At 38.2% G+C, this 17016-nt stretch overlaps 4 protein-coding genes across 4 annotated transcripts; 1 reads left to right on the top strand and 3 right to left on the bottom strand.

Moving 5' to 3' along the window:
- Positions 1–1624: 1624 nt before the first annotated feature.
- Positions 1625–5701, bottom strand: LOC104717117 (uncharacterized). Its single transcript, XM_010434647.3, has 13 exons — positions 4895–5701; positions 4740–4802; positions 4210–4671; positions 4027–4098; positions 3809–3934; positions 3487–3699; positions 3308–3355; positions 3049–3204; positions 2803–2964; positions 2630–2723; positions 2416–2534; positions 2289–2333; positions 1625–2205 (listed from the first exon to the last, which is right to left on the bottom strand). The coding sequence occupies exons 1-13, from the start codon at positions 5228–5230 to the stop codon at positions 1972–1974; spliced, it is 2130 nt and encodes a 709-aa protein (XP_010432949.1). The 5' UTR covers positions 5231–5701; the 3' UTR covers positions 1625–1971.
- A 252-nt stretch (positions 5702–5953) lies between these two features.
- LOC104717116 (uncharacterized) lies at positions 5954–6729 on the bottom strand. Its single transcript, XM_010434646.2, has one exon. It carries the CDS (start codon positions 6593–6595, stop codon positions 6125–6127), a length of 471 nt encoding a protein of 156 aa, XP_010432948.2. The 5' UTR covers positions 6596–6729; the 3' UTR covers positions 5954–6124.
- Positions 6730–8180: 1451 nt separating this feature from the next.
- Positions 8181–11190, top strand: LOC104717115 (uncharacterized). The gene is made up of 6 exons (XM_010434645.2): positions 8181–8657; positions 8944–9261; positions 9362–9535; positions 9619–9725; positions 9843–10144; positions 10282–11190. Exons 1-6 carry the CDS (start codon positions 8517–8519, stop codon positions 11013–11015), a joined length of 1776 nt encoding a protein of 591 aa, XP_010432947.2. The 5' UTR covers positions 8181–8516; the 3' UTR covers positions 11016–11190.
- A 54-nt stretch (positions 11191–11244) lies between these two features.
- Positions 11245–16823, bottom strand: LOC104717114 (autophagy-related protein 11). The gene is made up of 5 exons (XM_010434644.3): positions 14961–16823; positions 13173–14808; positions 12452–12672; positions 12093–12306; positions 11245–11985 (listed from the first exon to the last, which is right to left on the bottom strand). The coding sequence occupies exons 1-5, from the start codon at positions 15902–15904 to the stop codon at positions 11554–11556; spliced, it is 3447 nt and encodes a 1148-aa protein (XP_010432946.2). The 5' UTR covers positions 15905–16823; the 3' UTR covers positions 11245–11553.
- Between the last annotated feature and the right edge of the window lie 193 nt (positions 16824–17016).

Below are 17016 nucleotides of genomic sequence, written 5' to 3'. Positions count from 1 at the left end.
TACTTTATTATACTTAGAAGAAATGGAAATTTCGATGGTTACCCCATGATATGTGTTTGGTCATTCTCTTCTACCTATTTTTTTATTTTATTTTATTTTTGTCTTTTCTTCTTCTACTTGTGAAAATAATATTTACCAAACACATACGATGGCTAATCCCTAACTAAAGTTTCATTTTCTTGTTATCTCTTCTTTTATTTGCTTATCAATCGATTTCAGTATTTTGGTCGAGTCTAGTCATCGACGAGGACTTTAAACTACTAACATAGAACATATACCTAATAGGCTAATAAACTAATCCATTTTAAAACTAGAACCATGGGAATAAAACCCATTTTTTAAATTAAGAAGAAAGGTTTGCTCGCACATGAGATGATTTGGACATATCATATGATCTTAAGCTTTCTATGGACCTTTGTCTTTCTTTCTTTTGTTTGTCTCCTTACCTTGTGGAGTCTTCAACTTTACTTCCACTTGGGAGTTCTCTGAATTTAATATTAGTATTACAAATTCATCTTTCCTTCTCACTTCTGTATTACTATATATGTTAAGATATATTTTGTTTTATGTTCTTTTATATTTGCTACACATGTACGTCCTGCCAATTTTTTTAATTCATTGAACCTAGCACACATTTCTGTGTTGACATATATCTACTCGTCTAGTCTCCCGTGGTCCGTTCAAGGATTCAATTTGGCTTGCTAGAAGCCTTATGAAGATTAACGTTTCCTACTTTTATCCCATATATATATGATCAACCAAACTTTTACCTTCTTCAAAAGGGTAAAAGAAGATCAATCTATACATGTTGTCTACATCATGGAGATTAAACTTGTTGGTAGGACTATTAAGTTTCCGGACAAAATAACTATCGACTTGAGATCATATGATATGCCCGACATATATATGTAATTGAATCTAACGTGTTAAATTATTTTGTTTACCGACATATTTTTTTGTTATGTTTCAGAACAATATGAGTATATATCTATCAGATTCTTGTGTGTACAAGTGTACTCGAGATAGAAAGAAAACAAAAGAAGTCAATTATACCTTTTGCATAAGTACTAACTGTACTAAATAGCAATACATTTTTATCAATATTATTGTTATAAAGCTACTATTATAATCCGCTACGTATTATTAGGTAAGAAGAAATTGAAGATAATTCTTTGCGTCTTGGTGTGATTAATTATAATAAGCAAGAGCCTAATGATGGGGATTCACGTGCTTAGCACAATTATATTGACCACACTAGAAACTAGAGTTATTATTTGTGTCATCATATGTCTTCGCAATGTGTTTTAGCTTGTCTAAAGCTTGTCGTTTTCTTGTTTTCTACACTTATCTATTAGGCGGCGTAGTTTCCTCGATCAAGTTGTCGTTGTTACCGTTGTCTTTCCTTTCCTCTATCAAATGGCATTTTTTAACAATTTGTGCGAAACATGCGTCTTATGAAATAACACATGTCGTCATTGTCTTTGCTGAGTAAAAACTTTAATGTTATCTTTTGGCTGAAAATGTGATTGATAATGGTCTAAGGTGGAGTAATAACGACTTGATATCAGGCTTGGTGGTACTCGGAACCTCAAAACTCTAAACAAAAACGAAGGACACAAGACTCGACCTAGAAGCCATCTATACTTCCAATAAACAATGATGAAGTTAAATATCATAATAGTACCGACAAAAAGAAATCATAAGAATAAAAAAATTGTCACTGACATTTCACACTAAGTTTGCTGATTTTTTAACTAAAACTTCGGCAAAATTTTCTTCTAGCTCCGGATGATTCTCGCTTCTGATCTGAATTTTTGTATAAATACTTAGGCTTTGGTACAACAACAACCGAATCCGAGGACGAAGCAGTCCCCATTGATGTTCTTTTTACCTCGACACAAGGGCAGAAAAGAACATAAGGATGGAGGAAAGTTTTGACAGTCTTCTTCATCATCCTTATCAGCATCATCATCAATACTTTACAAGTCCAGCACCTTGAGCCTTTCCAATAACTGACTCTACGGTTCCATCAAAGAGATCAAAGCTTTTCGCAACAGCAAAACCCGAAAACATACCATCCACTGCTGCACTTACAATGCCCCCAGCATAACCAGCTCCTTCACCAACTGGGTATAGACCTTTCAAGCTCGTGCTTTCGTAGGTCTCATTGCTTCGAGGTATCCGGACAGGGGAGCTTGTTCTTGTCTGGTTTAACAAAGTTGAAACATCGTTGTTATCTCTGGTCTGAAGAGTAGACTGATTCAGGACAAGGAAGATATGTAATATACCTCTACGCCATGGAGGAGTGCTTCCTCTGAGATAAATCCCGGTAACTGAAAGTTCAAAAGTTTAGAGACAAACAGAAAGCTACGGATTCGTTTACAAAATGTAGTGATGAGGAAATATTGAAACAACCTCTTTCTCAAACATAGAGATAGACTGTCGCAGAGCCTCCGTGATATTAGCAGGAAACAATTCATGCAGATTTGCTGACTTCACTCCTAATCTATAGCTTGACGGAGGTAAAGGTGTTTCTGTTTTAAAGCACAAGAACATCCAAAAGCATCAAAAACGAACAGTTAGAACAAAAAGATACGAATTGAGTATGAAACAAATATTATTTATCTACCAGATAACTTGTTTTGCAGGAAATCAGTAACTCTCTGTACAGGAACTGTGAAATCACCACCACCCATAATAGCTGCTCTTCTTTCAAACTCTCTCTAGAAAAAAAAAAAAAAGGAGATATATCAAATATGACTCATAAAGAGTATTAATAGTAATCCACGTTCAGATTGATACCTGAAACTCAATTCCAGCTAAGGGTCCATTAAGATTGAGGAGATCAAAGTCTTTGGCTGAGACTGTGACGACGAGTGCAGCATTGGCCCATTTGGATGAACGACGAGAAAATGACATGCCATTGATGCAGAGTTCTGTTGGGTTTGTGCTGGTGAGAACAACCTGAATATACACAGAAACAGGCTTATTCATGATAAATCGAAAAGAAGATTAAAAACAGCAAGACACTCTTTGAGGACATTGTACCTGACCACCAGGACACATGCAGAAGGAGTAGCAACTACGTTTTGATGAAGACTGCGAGAGATCCTCAGCCTTATCATTCACATACTGAACAACCTTGTAATCCGCCACTGGTACTTTACCTCGTCCTTTAAGAACTTCACTAGCCATACTTGAGTACTGGAAATAGGTGTTTTATATACCAGTCAAGACTTGAACAACGATAAGGTACAACAAACTCATGGGATGATATACTGTATGGTGTTAAGATAATGGAACCGACCTGTATATGGTTGATTAGCTCCTGAGGATGCTCAATGCGCAAACCAACCTGGTCCACACAAACCGGTAGAAATTAAATAATAATACCAAGCCAGGGAAGAGAAAGTATCCAGCTATATTGATTCAAATTGGATATACTAAAAAACAACACACTCAACAACATATAAACAAGGAACTTACAGCAAAATCTTTTGGGGTCAATTCAACATTACGAGAATGAAGCATCTCATATGTGTCACGCGCTGAGTGACCGACTGCAAGAACAACTGCATCAAACTTTAGATTCTGGGATGTACTATGCAATTGTTCTGCTGAATCTGAAACCCTGACTCCAACAACACGAGAATCGTCTACCAGAAGATCATCTACCCGAGTTCCAAACTTGATAGTCACCTAATTAAGCATATGGAATTAAAGAGGATGCTCAGAGGACAAAAAAAATAGACCAAAAGCATCAAAAAGTAATAGAGAAACTTAGATCAATCTCTCATCTTAAACTTACTCCCGCACTTTGAAGATAATGTCTGAAGTTACGGAGTAACGGAACTAGCTTATCTGTTCCTAGATGAGGCTTTCCATTGACCAATATATTATCAGGAGCTCCAAAGCGAACCAACGTTTTCAACACCTGTAACAATTGAAGTGATGGTCACAATTTCTTCATTTGTACTCAAACATGAACTGCTTTTATTTAACAATTGGTAGTCTCAAAAAACTAACCGCTAAAACGGTGGCGCTGTTCTTTCCTATACGAGTAACAAGCTTTCCATCGCTCCACGTACCTGCACCACCCTGCGATGCATAAGTGCTAAATATGACTTTGACAATAACATACAAAAACAGAAAACTAGCAAAAGACTAAAGTACTTATGATACGTTTAGTTGAAGAGAAGGCTTTTAAACCTCGCCAAAGCAGAAATTACTCTCCATATCCAAAATCTTACGAACAACCAAAGCGCCTATATCACGTCCTCTTTCTTCCACTGCTTGCCCTCTTTCAATCAATGTCACATCTGCACCAAACTCCGCAAGAACAAGAGCTGCAAACAAACCAGACGGACCACCACCAACAATTGCAATTTTCGGTTTGCTTCTTCCTCCTCCTCCATGTTTGTGTGGAGCTCCAGAGCCATTGATAATCTGAGGTTCATATTCTCCGGATGATGATGTCTCACTGTTGCTCTTTTTACAGTCATTCACCACACTGATTAAGTCACCTGAAACACTCTTCTCGGTAGGCACATGTTCAATAAGCCCAATCTTAGGCTCTAACCGGAAAATGAAATCATGAGCACGAGGCTCTAACTCAAGAAGCGTCTTCACATCCAAATCCACAGTATACACAAACTTGGCTTCTTTCAGAATCTAAACAAAAAAAGATGAAACCTTCACTCACTTGAACCATAATACATAAATTAATAACTGAAACCTACCTTCCTAGCGTCAAAAGATTTCCTAATCACTGAGAATGCTTCTTCAGGCAGCATTGAAGCAACCTGGAACCCCCAATTTATCAAAATCACAGATAAGCATCCAATTTCATCACACCCATAAGATAAAGTTTCGAACTTTTCACCGGAAAACTCACCGGGAACTCAATAACTTTAGCGATGGCTTGAAGCAAACCTTCTGAAATCCCAAGAAAATCCTTTCCAGGGTCATCTCCGACAGGAACACCGAGCTTAGAGAGACGCCAAACACCTTCGAGCTTGTTCTTAACCTTAGCCACAGCTTCCTTCTGCTCTGTCCTCAGCTTCTTCCTCTCAGAAGGGTATCTCCGCTTCCCGGTTCGCTTCGCAGCACAGAGAATCCGGTGTGTTTGGAGACGAGGATAAGAGAGTACCGGTCTAGAATACGGAATTCGCAGTTCATGGCTCGATGAGAGAAATGAAGAACTGATGAAATTTGTTTGCGAGAGAGACATTGTGAAGTGAGAGCTCTCAAACTAAAAAAGCTCGTCTTTGTGCCCAAAGACTTTATCCTATCATTTCAAATTGAATCGACTCAAACCCGGCTTATACCATTGATGTCCAATCCGGTTCGGTTCGGTTCGATTTGATTTTGATTTGGTCCCATCACTTGTGTACACATTTCTGAATCCAAACTCCAAATTTCTTGGATCAATAATGTTCTTTTTTCGAAAACATATAAACAATTATCCAAATTACGTGTGTGGATATTCTCCAAACACAAATTAAAAAAAAAAAAAAAAAAAAGGAGTTTCTGTATCAATCATCATGAAGAATATGGAAGCAACTATTTTTGATTTCATTATCACCACGTTGTTGAGTGAACAAGTGAAGTGACCCATTTGCAGATGCCAGCATTTCGAACTCAACAATCCAATATAACTTGGCTTGTTTGTCAAGTTAAGGAACCTCCAATTGTGTTATCCCTAAAATTGAAGGCTTCGAATCAGAATTATATTACCAAACTAGTTATAGATTATATACAAAAAATACATAAATGTAATGAACCTTAAATGTTGATCTACCCTAGAAAAACTGCATTATATGCAAGTACCACGCTAAAACATCTCAAACTATACCCCTTTTGTAACAAACATTCTCTCTTGATTTTAAAACAAACCTAAAAAATCATGCCAACCTTTTGGGGGTTTGGGGTTTGAGGTAAACCTTCGGTAATGTGGTAAAAGGTGTAAAATAGTTTTTTTGTTGAATCTACAAATCTATCTGTATAAGATACAAAACAAAAACAGCAAATTTTCCCATGTTGTGAAGAGGCTAAGAATCTGATTAGCATCTCCGTCCTGATGCTCTCTATGGCAAGATCCCTTTATATGTCAAAACATATACGATCATGAGCCCATAGAAATGGCTAGTGGCATCTCACTTTCATGTGAAGCGATAGTAGAATTGCTGGAGGTTGACATTCGTTTTTTCGATTGATTCCCTTCAATAGACACAAGAACTTGGACTTGTGGGTGAGCTATTGTCTCTGGCTCATCAGCAGGAGGCTCTAAAGATTGCTCAGGAGGGTCAACATCCCGTGGCTGGGGTTCTCCATTCCCGTTGTTATTGTTACCACCCGATCCAATGACCATTCTAAACCCAAATGTGCGTGAAATAATGCGGTATGCAAAGGTTAGGATCCAAAAGAACCAAGGGAGACAAACGAAGACAATGCCAAGGTAGGAGAGCCAAATTGGAGGGTAAGGAAGGACTGTGTATGCAATGAGACAACTGCCTCCAACCGCGATTGATAGAAAAAGAAATAAGGTAATGAGACAGATGAACGCCTGCCCCGCCCGTGGATCTGGCACAGGCATTGTGATTCTGAGGAAGGATCGATCTCAAAGATGATCAAGGATCTCACGGGACGCTTAAAGGTACTATATCATCCTCCATTTACAAATTGCTCTTTCTTCTTCTTCCTTCAATTCTTTTTTTTTCTTGGTTTTGTTATAATGATGTTGATAGGTTGAAACAAGAATAAACAGAACAAATCCCTCACACACACAAAAAAAAAAAAGAGCGATTAAGAAAAAGAAAAACACAAGAGGGTATTTCTGTTTTGTTTGTATGTGTGACTTATAATTTGACAAGAATAGTCATTTATTTTCCTCCATTTGTCATTCCATAGGAGAGGGACGTCCGTAGATACAGGACTTATAACACTGAATATCGTTAGATCACAATCTTAAACTTGTTATACCAAAACTTTTACAATCTTAGTTAATTATAATGAAGATGTACGCTCTCATGCATGCACGGTTTTCAAACTTATTCCAAAATAATATAATATTTGTAAAATTAACCTTAGTACTGTATATTGTCAAAGAGGTTGTACCAATATAGAATTATACTATATGATTGCATGATGTATATATAGACGTCATCATTGTCCGTACACCGTACTCTAATGAAGTCGTGTATGCCAAGTTACTCGCAAAAGAAAAAACATGCATAGTTAGGCAAATAAATTGGTTTGGGACTTCTTTAGATGTCGGTTAACCAAAATTTGGGACATAAAAGTAGAGAAACCAAACAAAAAGGATTAATATCCTGTTATTTCATAATAAAACACGCCTTATACGAGAATTTTTAAGACGATAGCATGCATTTCTATGTTCTGATTTCTGAATGCATATACACAAAAATGGACAACAAAAAATAGTGTAGTATATAGTTCTGAAGATTTGTTAACTTATTAACTATGTCACTAAGTAAATATGGGACGTGTCAAAGACTTTAAATCTAGCAAATAAAACCATTGTGAATATGTTTCAAATTCAGAGAAACACATGTACATGTTCAAAGTTAACACAGATATGTAATATTATGATTTTAAATCTATCAATTGACTTACAACTTCTTGATATAGTAATAAGTTTCATTCAACTTTGAAAACATATGAAATTCAAAAAGAATCTCATTCCATTTCTGTTTGTTTTGTAAAGGAAAAACATGAAGTCTTGTTCAATGGTATAACCACAATTAATATGAGAGAATCCAAAATCGCATAAACGAAGACTATTGTTCATTCAACAGTGTTCTTTTTTTAATAATAATAACTATGTAAGCATATAAATCTTTTCCCTTTAAATCTTGTTCAACTTTTGGTGAAAGTTTACAAAAAAGGTTAGGATTAAAGATAAGGTTGAATGTATAAATTTATGTTTGATTACCATAAGTGGATTTAAGAATAACATTATGTTGACTAATGACTACAAAAAAAAAAAAAAAAAAAAAAAAGAGGAAGAGTTAGTACCACGTGGCAAATGTTCTATCTATAGCCGTCATTAGAAAAGAAAAAGAAAAAAAATGTAAATATGGAACCAGTGGCTGTACGCCAGCGAGTTAACTAATTATTTATTAGAATAATTTAAATGACAAGATTAGCCCTTTCTCAATAGACATAACGTGGTGGCTAGTCTGGTAATTTCGAGAGCACTTGGAGTCAAAATAACAACGGCGCGTGTCGGTACAGTCACGAGAGACGCGCGTCGATAGCCGCCAGGAGAATCCTCTTTTACACAATCAAAGTTTACAGAGAGAGAGAGAGAGAGAGATCCCGTACATGTTTATATACTCTGATTTCTAGGGTTTGTTTTCGCGTTCCAGATTTAACAAAAATAAAAATCAAAAACTCAGACTTTTTTGTTTTTTCAATTTCGTGGTTTCGTTTGGGGGTTATCTGAAATTTTTTTGAATTTTGGGGAAAGTTTCGTTTTTTTTTGTTGATTGGGGATGGTGGAGATGAGGAAATCTGGAGGTTTAAGACCGGAGTCTGAATTGGCGGCCAAGTGTCGAGATGAGCTGCCGGTTAAATTGGAGATAGCTGAGGATGATTTAGAAGAAGAGCATGCTCCTCTCAACAAACGATCCAAGGTTTTTTTTTTTTTCCCTTTTCTCTTCTCTTCTCTTCTCTTATTTTCAGATTAGCTGATCTGTTTTTGTTTCTGTGGTAATTTTTAATAGCAATTCCTAGTTTTTGAGCTGCTTTATACATTTTTTTTCTTCTTTCGGAAATGGATTTGGAATTTAATGTTGAAGATTTTATATATTTATGAAGATTTGTGTCTCGTTTTGCTTGTTTTGCTGGTTGTGTTTTTGTTTTTGGGTGATGTATCGTTTTTTTTAATTTCAATTTATTTAATTCTTGCATTGAATATAGTTGTGGAGCTCTGGGGGAAGCTCATCGCCAATGGTACCAGCTAAGTATAACCCGCTTGATGAGCCGAGTCCTCTTGGATTGAGCCTTAGGAAGAGTCCATCTTTGTTGGAGTTGATTCAGATGAGGCTAACTCATTGTGGTGACCCGAAATCTGAAACGATGCAAGCTGGTGCTGTTGGGTCTGGTGTTAAGAAGGAAAGCAAAGGTATTGGTGCTGCTTCTGCTGCATCAGTTGGATCGACTTTGGCGCCAGGAAGTATTGAGAAGCTCAAAGCTTCCAATTTTCCTGCTTCGCTTTTGAAGATCGGGCAGTGGGAGGTGAGTAGTCCTTGGGAAATGTTTTCGTTTTGATATAGATATTTTTCATGGTGCTTTCAAAATCTGACTTGACATGGTTTCTTTTTCTTTTTTTTTGTAGTATAAGTCGAGGTATGAAGGTGATTTGGTGGCAAAGTGTTACTTTGCAAAACACAAACTTGTTTGGGAAGTGTTGGAACAAGGTCTTAAAAGTAAAATCGAGATCCAATGGTCAGATATTATGGCTCTGAAGGCAAACTGTCCTGAAGATGGACCTGGAACTTTGACTCTCGTGGTATAGTATTCACTCGTATCCTTTTATTATGCCCAACCTATTGCTCTTGTTCAACTTTAATCACTTGTGACTTTATGTTTCAGCTTGCTAGACAGCCCTTATTTTTCCGGGAAACAAACCCACAGCCTAGAAAACACACTTTGTGGCAGGCGACGTCAGATTTTACTGATGGTCAAGCCAGCATGAACAGGTACATGCATTTCCTGTGTCCTCTGTTCTTAGGAGGAAAAGATTTCATGTCATTTTTTTCTGAATAAATTGTTTATGTCCTACTTCAGCTAATGATAGTCTCCCTGTGATCTGTTAGGCAGCATTTTCTGCAATGTGCTCAAGGGATAATGAACAAACATTTCGAAAAGCTTGTTCAGTGTGACCATCGTCTGTTTCATCTAAGCCGACAGCCGGAGATAGCTATGGACTCTCCCTACTTTGATGCACGGCAATCAATTTTTGAGGATCCAAATGAATCAAAATGCCATCCTTTTGGGAATTTGAATCTTAACACAGGTCCTTCAATCTCTGGGACTCATAATTTAGCATCTCCTGTTGGGGCTCAGTCGTCATCTGAGCATATGTATCTGTCTCATGAAGCACCATCACCCAGCTCAGGTATTGTAGTAACTGTTCGTTCTGCTTGCTTTCATAGCTCCTCCTTATTTGAATATAGTTTTCCATTCTCACTTTTGTTAAACCAGATTAAGATTGAAAATTTCTTATTGGCGTTTGTTTGCTTCATTCATTTGTAGTGATAGATGCTCGTGCAAATGATGGAATAGGGGGTTCTGAGGCAGTCAATTCAAGAAACAGAACGGATTGTGGTCAGATCGAAGCACCTGGACTACGTCAATCAATGTCGCTGAGTGATTTTCTTGCAGTTCTCTGTGATTCAAAAAACACAGCGGATTCGAGTCTGGCTGGAGAAGTAGCTGGACTAGACCACTCTATGTCAGTTAGTGATTTCGTTGCATTTTTATCTGATTCAAGAAATATAACTGATTCAGATCAGATCAAAGTACCTGGACTACACCAATCTATGTCAGTGAGCGATTTCGTTGGACTGCTCTCTGATCCTGCTGGTGGAAGTCATCCAGAACATATGGAGAAATTTGAGATCATGAAACAGCAGTTGCTAAGTGATAATATCCAGTCCGAGGCCCCAGATGAGAGGTCTCTTATGCCAAGGGTTAACTCTTTATTCAACCTCTTGTACAAGGATCCCAACGTCCCTGTAAACTCACAGCCCAATACTGAAATTTCGGTTGGATTGAAGTCTGAACCCAATGATCCGAAGGGAATTGTTTCTGACAACAACAACAACAACAACAACAGAGTAATTGATCCAGCTTCTAGCAGCAAACCACAGGGTATGTTAAGGAAAGACTCATTCGGTGATTTGCTATTACACCTGCCCCGGATCACATCCTTGCCAAAGTTCTTGTCCAACATTTCAGAAGAAGATGGTGATGCATATAATAGATAAATTATAGATTCCGACTTTCTTTTATGGATTTGGCAAATATAGGAACCTGGACTTGTAGCTTTTCTGCTTTTTCTTGTAAATCAAATTTATCTCTTTGGTAACTACAACCCCTACAGGGATTTGAAGAAAACATGTTTTGGTAATTAATTTCTGGAAATTATTTTCCATTATAAAACGAAGTTTGCAGAGGCGTAAGCTTTCAATTATTTATTGTACTAAACCTTTACTATTTCTCTTATCTTGTTCTTTTTATTAGAGCAATTAAAGCAAAGCAGAGTATATACTGTACAAGGATAAAAATATTAAACTAAGATCAGTGATCATCAGCTGTACACAAAGAAGAAAGATATAAAATAAAAGAAATTAGAAAAAAAAAAAAGGGGACGAATGACACCCAACAACACCCACAAATCATATAAGGGGCTATCTCGTTTTAGATTGTGTCATTTGAATTCAAAGTATTTACATTTTTTTTTTCCTTTTTGGGGGGAGGGGTTTCTTCCATCACATCTATCTGCCTTAAGAACAAGCAGAAGGATCAGGAAGCTTGTTGATGAATAGCAGTGTCAGGAAGCATTGCTATCGTCACTATGAAGTATTCACATCCTGAAGAGAGACCATAAGGGTTTGATGTTGTTGTTGCTGAAGATGATGTAGAGACTGAACTTGATGCCAGAGTTCTCGAGCCCTGGTCTGAGCCGAGATGATGCGTCTTACCCGCCTCGAGAGATGCAGAAGCTGAAAGTGATGATGGCAGCTTCACTACTTGGCGCTCGATGTGGACAATCTGTCCAACAATGTATGTAGGCCGGTTTGGGAGATGATCTGTGAACAATGCCTCGGATTCAGAGGACAAGTAGTAATTGGGGCAGTTCCTGTTGATCGCCTCATAATGCCCTGCCTGGTTTAGCACAAATGCTGCTATCTCATGGACTTCAAGACGACCAAATGATATCTTTTCCTTATTTGCCTGTCACCACAAAAAGTTCACCAATTTTCTCATTCAATACTAAATTATAAATGCGTGAAAAAGATAAGCAAGAACCATGACAGTTACTAGAGATAACAGGAGTCTACCTGCTTCCCAAGTTGGTGCTTAGCGTACAATGTTTTGACCATCTCTTTCTTTTCTTCCAAGTCCTTTCTTGTCTGTTCACTTGTAGCTTCAAGATTTTGGCACTTTTCCAGTAATTCCTCCCGGTGTTTGGAGAGGAAGCTAACCTTGTCTGCCAGGACTCGGATGCATTTTCGGAACTCAGCGGTACCATCATCTTCATTTTCATTAACGGAGCTGTGAAATTCCCAAGTGGAAGAAACGCAAATCCAGAGAAAAATTTTCAGAACAAGAGCTTAAAAAGTGCATAAGTACTATCATATACATAAGTGAGAAAGGACTAAGGTTATCGTTTTGGGAAGCAGTACAGACGGGAACTTACTTGGTTAAAGCTTGAGCCAAAGTTCGCAATGAGTCAGCAAAATCAGCAATCCCATTACCAGCACAGACAGAGCTCCGGAATCTTTCAAAGAGACCTCGCATCTTCACAGCTGATGCACGAAGTGCATTATACTGAGAAGCTCTACGATCAGCAGCACAAAGATGGGTCTGGGCTTCTTCTCTTGCTTCATGTAAGCAGTTCTCCAAATGCGCACAGTTCATCTACATCCAAAATAGCAATACTTACCACATCAATGGGAACACTTTAGGGGAAAAAAGGTTACTATAATATGCAATGTACAGAAGCTATCTGGTGAAATAGCAGAACCATGCTTATTGTATCTCTAGTTTTTTTTAGGTGAAATGTCTGTCAAATCACAGACATAAAAACTGTTCAATGTTATAGTAACCAAATGATTGAATCGAAGAACTCCCACAATTTGAGTTATTGGTGTAAACCAAGATCTCAGGAAAGCCTCGATTTAAGACTCCTGGAACTGGTTGGCATTACGCAAAATCATATTTAACCTGATATTAGTACCTTAGATACTACAAATTAGACATCTAGGACAAAGCTAATACCAGCAATCAAAAGAGTGACAGAAAATGGTGTAAAGATAACATAACAAAAAGTAAAGACAAGCTCCTAGTCTAACAATGCAATTAATAGATATCAGAGTTGGAAAGATAGGAGAAACAGCCAAAAATGAAATCTGCCAAACCTGGGATTCTTCAAGAAGCTTCTGATTGGTTTCCAACTCTCTGCTCAAATTGGATACCTCTTCCATAGCACCATTTAGCTTGGACTCTATTTCACTCAGTTTATTGGACTTTTCCATCAGCTCATTTCTAAGTTCCAAGATAATACCATCACTGTGTTTGGCATCTAAACCTCTGCCAGTTGCCGCATTATCATCGAAAGATTTCGTTGGGCTCTCTGCTGTCGAACTGGTACTTAGAAACACACCCATTTCCCCTGCCACATTATCCTTTCCACCTTTCTCGTTGTTTTGCTGGCTTTCCAGCATCGATGAGTCAAGCGGATGACCGAGCACCTGAGAGGAATCGACCATATTCTCATCCATACCTTCCCGAGCTTTACATGGATGCTTGCTAGTAAGGTTTGTAACACATGAGACCTCATCCATGGGTTCTGAACCAGATACAAGAGTTTTATTTCCTTCCACGTCACATGAAGCTTCTACTTTGTATTCGCTAACTTTTGCAGCCATAAGGTTCAAGCCAGATGCATCTTTATTATTATGTCTCTGTCCCTGCAGATACTCATCAGAAAGACGTTGTTCCAGTTCACGAATGCGCTTCTCATATGAATCACAGTGCCTTTGTTTTTCCTTGAGCATAATTAGAAGATGTTTCTCATACTCATCTTTGGCCTGCAATGCCTCTGCTGTCTTCTCTGCAGCATTTTTCATCAAATTTTCTACTTCACTTTCATCCACTAAATCATATTCAAATTGTGGGCCTAATGAACAGATCCGAGAGATTGCAGAAGCAAGGTCAGCTTTTAGTTTTGCATTCTCAACTTCCATCTTGCTGGTCCCAGCTATCTCTACTAATTCAGAGGCTGCTAGGATATCATCAAAATTGTCTTTGTCGAAAGTGTCTAAACCTATCTCATCAGGCTCAGCAGAAAGCGAGCTATCACTAGACATGGTCAGTGAACTTCTTAAGGATGCAACCTTCGAATGTAACCCAACTAGATACTCAGGAGCATATCGATCAACATCCGCGATCTCAATATTTAGCAAACTGGTATCAAAAGGAGCGAGATTGACATCACACTGAGTGGGAGTATCAAATAAACCCATTGAAGCCAACACGTCACGAGGTACGAAGGAACCATGTGTTTTAAGAAACTCCTCACGTCTTCTGACCTCTGTTTCCCTCTTCAAAGCAAGCTTCTCTGCCAATTGCCCAGCCATGCCCATGTAAAGCTTCATAGAGGCTTTTCTTCTCACCACCTCTGCAAGACAGGCCCTATAAGCGGGGCCAACACCACGAACTAACTTCAAGTCTGCAAATAAGTCATCCTGGCGCACCATTGCCTCTCTAAAAACAGGAAACTGTAACTTAGCATCTTTGATGATATATGTGACGTACGTTATCTTTTGCATGTAACTGTGTACAAAGTTGTTCATCTCATTCTTCTTATTCTTGCAGAAATCCAGTAATTCTGAAATCGAGTTATAGCAAGATTGCATTTTGGGAAGGTGATTCTTGTCATGCACTTCGTACATAGGACCCAGGGCCGAAACAGCATCATGGGGACGAAGAGATGAGGTAAGTTGGCTAGACATGCAATCATCCACAAGTTTCTTAACCGTATTGACATCTTTGCTGTTTCAAGATATATATAAAGAGTTAGATAACAGTAATATCCATTGTGTAAAAATGAAATTTTTTTCATCAATTGAATTGACCACTAAACAACATAAAACTTCCAACGGAGACTAATGAAAAGGTGTTCCCAGCTAATGAAATGGACAAACCTGAGGGATTGCATTATGCTCTTTTCCTCATCAATGAACCGCTCGTGATCCTTAACAGTCACTTCTAAGTTCTTCATTGATAAGGAAGCCCTACAGGCAAATAACTCCTCCACCTTGCGCTTGACTTCGACAAACATCTGCTGGAATTGTGCAATCTTATTCTCAAATTGCCTGTGAGAGCTAGCACAATTCTCTACAGCCTTTTTGAGGTTATCTTCCTTGACAAAGTCCAGTAAGCATTTCCTTGAATCAGTTTGAAGATAAGGGTGAATCTTAGCTGACCTTAGTTTCTCAATATCCCTTCCAAAGTTCATCAGCAAATCAGAGTGGAGGCGGTGTTGATGCTTATAACGCTTCATAAATTCAAGAAAGTTCTGATAGATCACCCTGTAATACTGTTCCAGATTCCGCGTAGCAACTTCAACAGCCCGCTGTTGTACCTTTTGCTCTCTGGTTAACCTTTCGCAGTTCTCATGCTTCACAACCGTGCAATTGTAGATGGTGCGGCCTTTATGGAAATGGTACCGAAACTGCCTTTCATACAAAGGTAAAGCCTTTAAAGCAGGATCTGATGCATCGTCCAAGGGATGATGTTCATGTAATGAAGCCGGTGGTAAAGCGTCAGCAATGTCTTGTAAATCTACATCTTCCGGTGATGGCGGATGAGAATTACTTTGCAGCATCGCCTTGTTGAAAATAAAAACTTCCCTGTCACTAGCAGGAAGTCCAAAAGCAGAAAGCAGCTTTTGTGGCTCAAGTTTCATATCCAGGGAGAGAAGAAGCTGATCAGAGAAGCCAATACCAGAAACAGATTCAACGAAACGCATCACAGATTCAACAGAAGTAGTCCCGCTGCATTCAAATTCAAACGAGTGGCCATTCTCAGCCACACAGAGAAGAAGCTTGCCATAATCGACGAAACTCCCAGTGAAGCTTCCGCTCATCGTTAACCACGAAAAGTTTGCCAACAAAATCCTCAACCGCAGAATCCCCCTAAGCCCACAACCAAAATAAGAAAGGTAACCACCAAAGGCAAAGCAGCGCCAAGTCAAAAGCCTTCCAACACACAATCACAAACCACGAATCTGTAAAAGAAGAGGACTTTTCTATATCTTCTTCGATCCTTGACCAACAAAATCCAGATTCATCAAAAACCCTTGTCGAATCTCAGACCTTTTGTATATGTTGTAATCACAAAAGACCTTTCAAAACCCAGGGAGAGACACACAAAATCAGAATCGAGCGTTTAGCTCAAAATCCACCACGAAAAATCCTCACAAAGTCACGAAATTTAAGCCAAATTTCACCAAAATCAAATATCCAACCAAATCAAATATCCCCCCTTCCTTCGCCTTCGTACGTACCCAGAATCCAATTTTTGTTTTTTTTTTTGTTTTCTCTATAATGAAAGGAACAAACAAAAAAAACAAGAGAAGCTAACCCTAGAAGACGCAAAAAAAAGAAGAAGCAGACGTGATACGAGAAACGAACGCGATTGCGTGAAGAGACGAGTGTCAAAGTCGAAGGAATTATCCAAAAACCAAAAGGATCAAACTTCTCGTCTTCACGAAACCCTCTTCCCACCACCACTAAAACTATTTAATATTCTCTCAATCTTCTTCTTCTTCTTCTTCTTCCTCCTCTACCACTTCGCTTCTACAATGAATTTTCTCAATTTTTTTTCTTTTTCCCAGTAAATTTTTGACCTTTTTTTTTAATTATTAAAGGAAAGTTACGCAGAAGCTTCTGATGTAAGTTTACTCTCTCACGCAACACCAGAGTCGAAGAACCCTTTCGCCCTTCTTCCTCTGTCGAAGAGAAGACAAGATAAAGCCTAATTTTTTTATTAAAAAGCTTAATAATAATTTTTTTTTTATCGGGCCACAGTAACTTTATTAGTATTTCAATTTCACCCCAATAGTTTTGTAACTTAAATATAAACCTGCTACGTCATCAAGTCATATTTGGCAATTGGCATTACCAGATTTAACGGTTACCTTGAGTTCGGTTCATTTACTTCGGTTCATCTAAGTTCAATTTGGTTTGCTTTTTGTTT

Source organism: Camelina sativa, chromosome 10, assembly GCF_030686135.1.
Source record: "Camelina sativa cultivar CO46 ecotype springtype chromosome 10, ASM3068613v1".
NCBI lineage: Eukaryota > Viridiplantae > Streptophyta > Magnoliopsida > Brassicales > Brassicaceae > Camelina > Camelina sativa.
The sequence above is the reverse complement of the archived record's forward strand: the minus strand, read 5'-3'. Positions and strand labels throughout refer to the sequence as shown.

Excerpts from the sequence above, each read along its gene's own strand:
- LOC104717117 (XM_010434647.3), bottom strand. The coding sequence starts at position 5,230 with ATGTCTCTCTCGCAAACAAATTTCATCAGTTCTTCATTTCTCTCATCG. Across the intron at positions 3,356-3,486 it reads TGACCCCAAAAGATTTTGCT|GTTGGTTTGCGCATTGAGCA; the intron begins GTAAGTTCCTTG and ends TGTGTGGACCAG. Across the intron at positions 2,206-2,288 it reads CACTCCTCCATGGCGTAGAG|ACAAGAACAAGCTCCCCTGT; the intron begins GTATATTACATA and ends TTGTTAAACCAG.
- LOC104717116 (XM_010434646.2), bottom strand. The coding sequence starts at position 6,595 with ATGCCTGTGCCAGATCCACGGGCGGGGCAGGCGTTCATCTGTCTCATT.
- LOC104717115 (XM_010434645.2), top strand. The coding sequence starts at position 8,517 with ATGGTGGAGATGAGGAAATCTGGAGGTTTAAGACCGGAGTCTGAATTG. Across the intron at positions 9,262-9,361 it reads TGAAGATCGGGCAGTGGGAG|TATAAGTCGAGGTATGAAGG; the intron begins GTGAGTAGTCCT and ends TTTTTTTTGTAG. Across the intron at positions 9,536-9,618 it reads CTGGAACTTTGACTCTCGTG|CTTGCTAGACAGCCCTTATT; the intron begins GTATAGTATTCA and ends TTTATGTTTCAG.
- LOC104717114 (XM_010434644.3), bottom strand. The coding sequence starts at position 15,904 with ATGAGCGGAAGCTTCACTGGGAGTTTCGTCGATTATGGCAAGCTTCTT. Across the intron at positions 12,673-13,172 it reads AGCTTCTTGAAGAATCCCAG|ATGAACTGTGCGCATTTGGA; the intron begins GTTTGGCAGATT and ends TTTTGGATGTAG. Across the intron at positions 11,986-12,092 it reads AGCACCAACTTGGGAAGCAG|GCAAATAAGGAAAAGATATC; the intron begins GTAGACTCCTGT and ends TTGTGGTGACAG.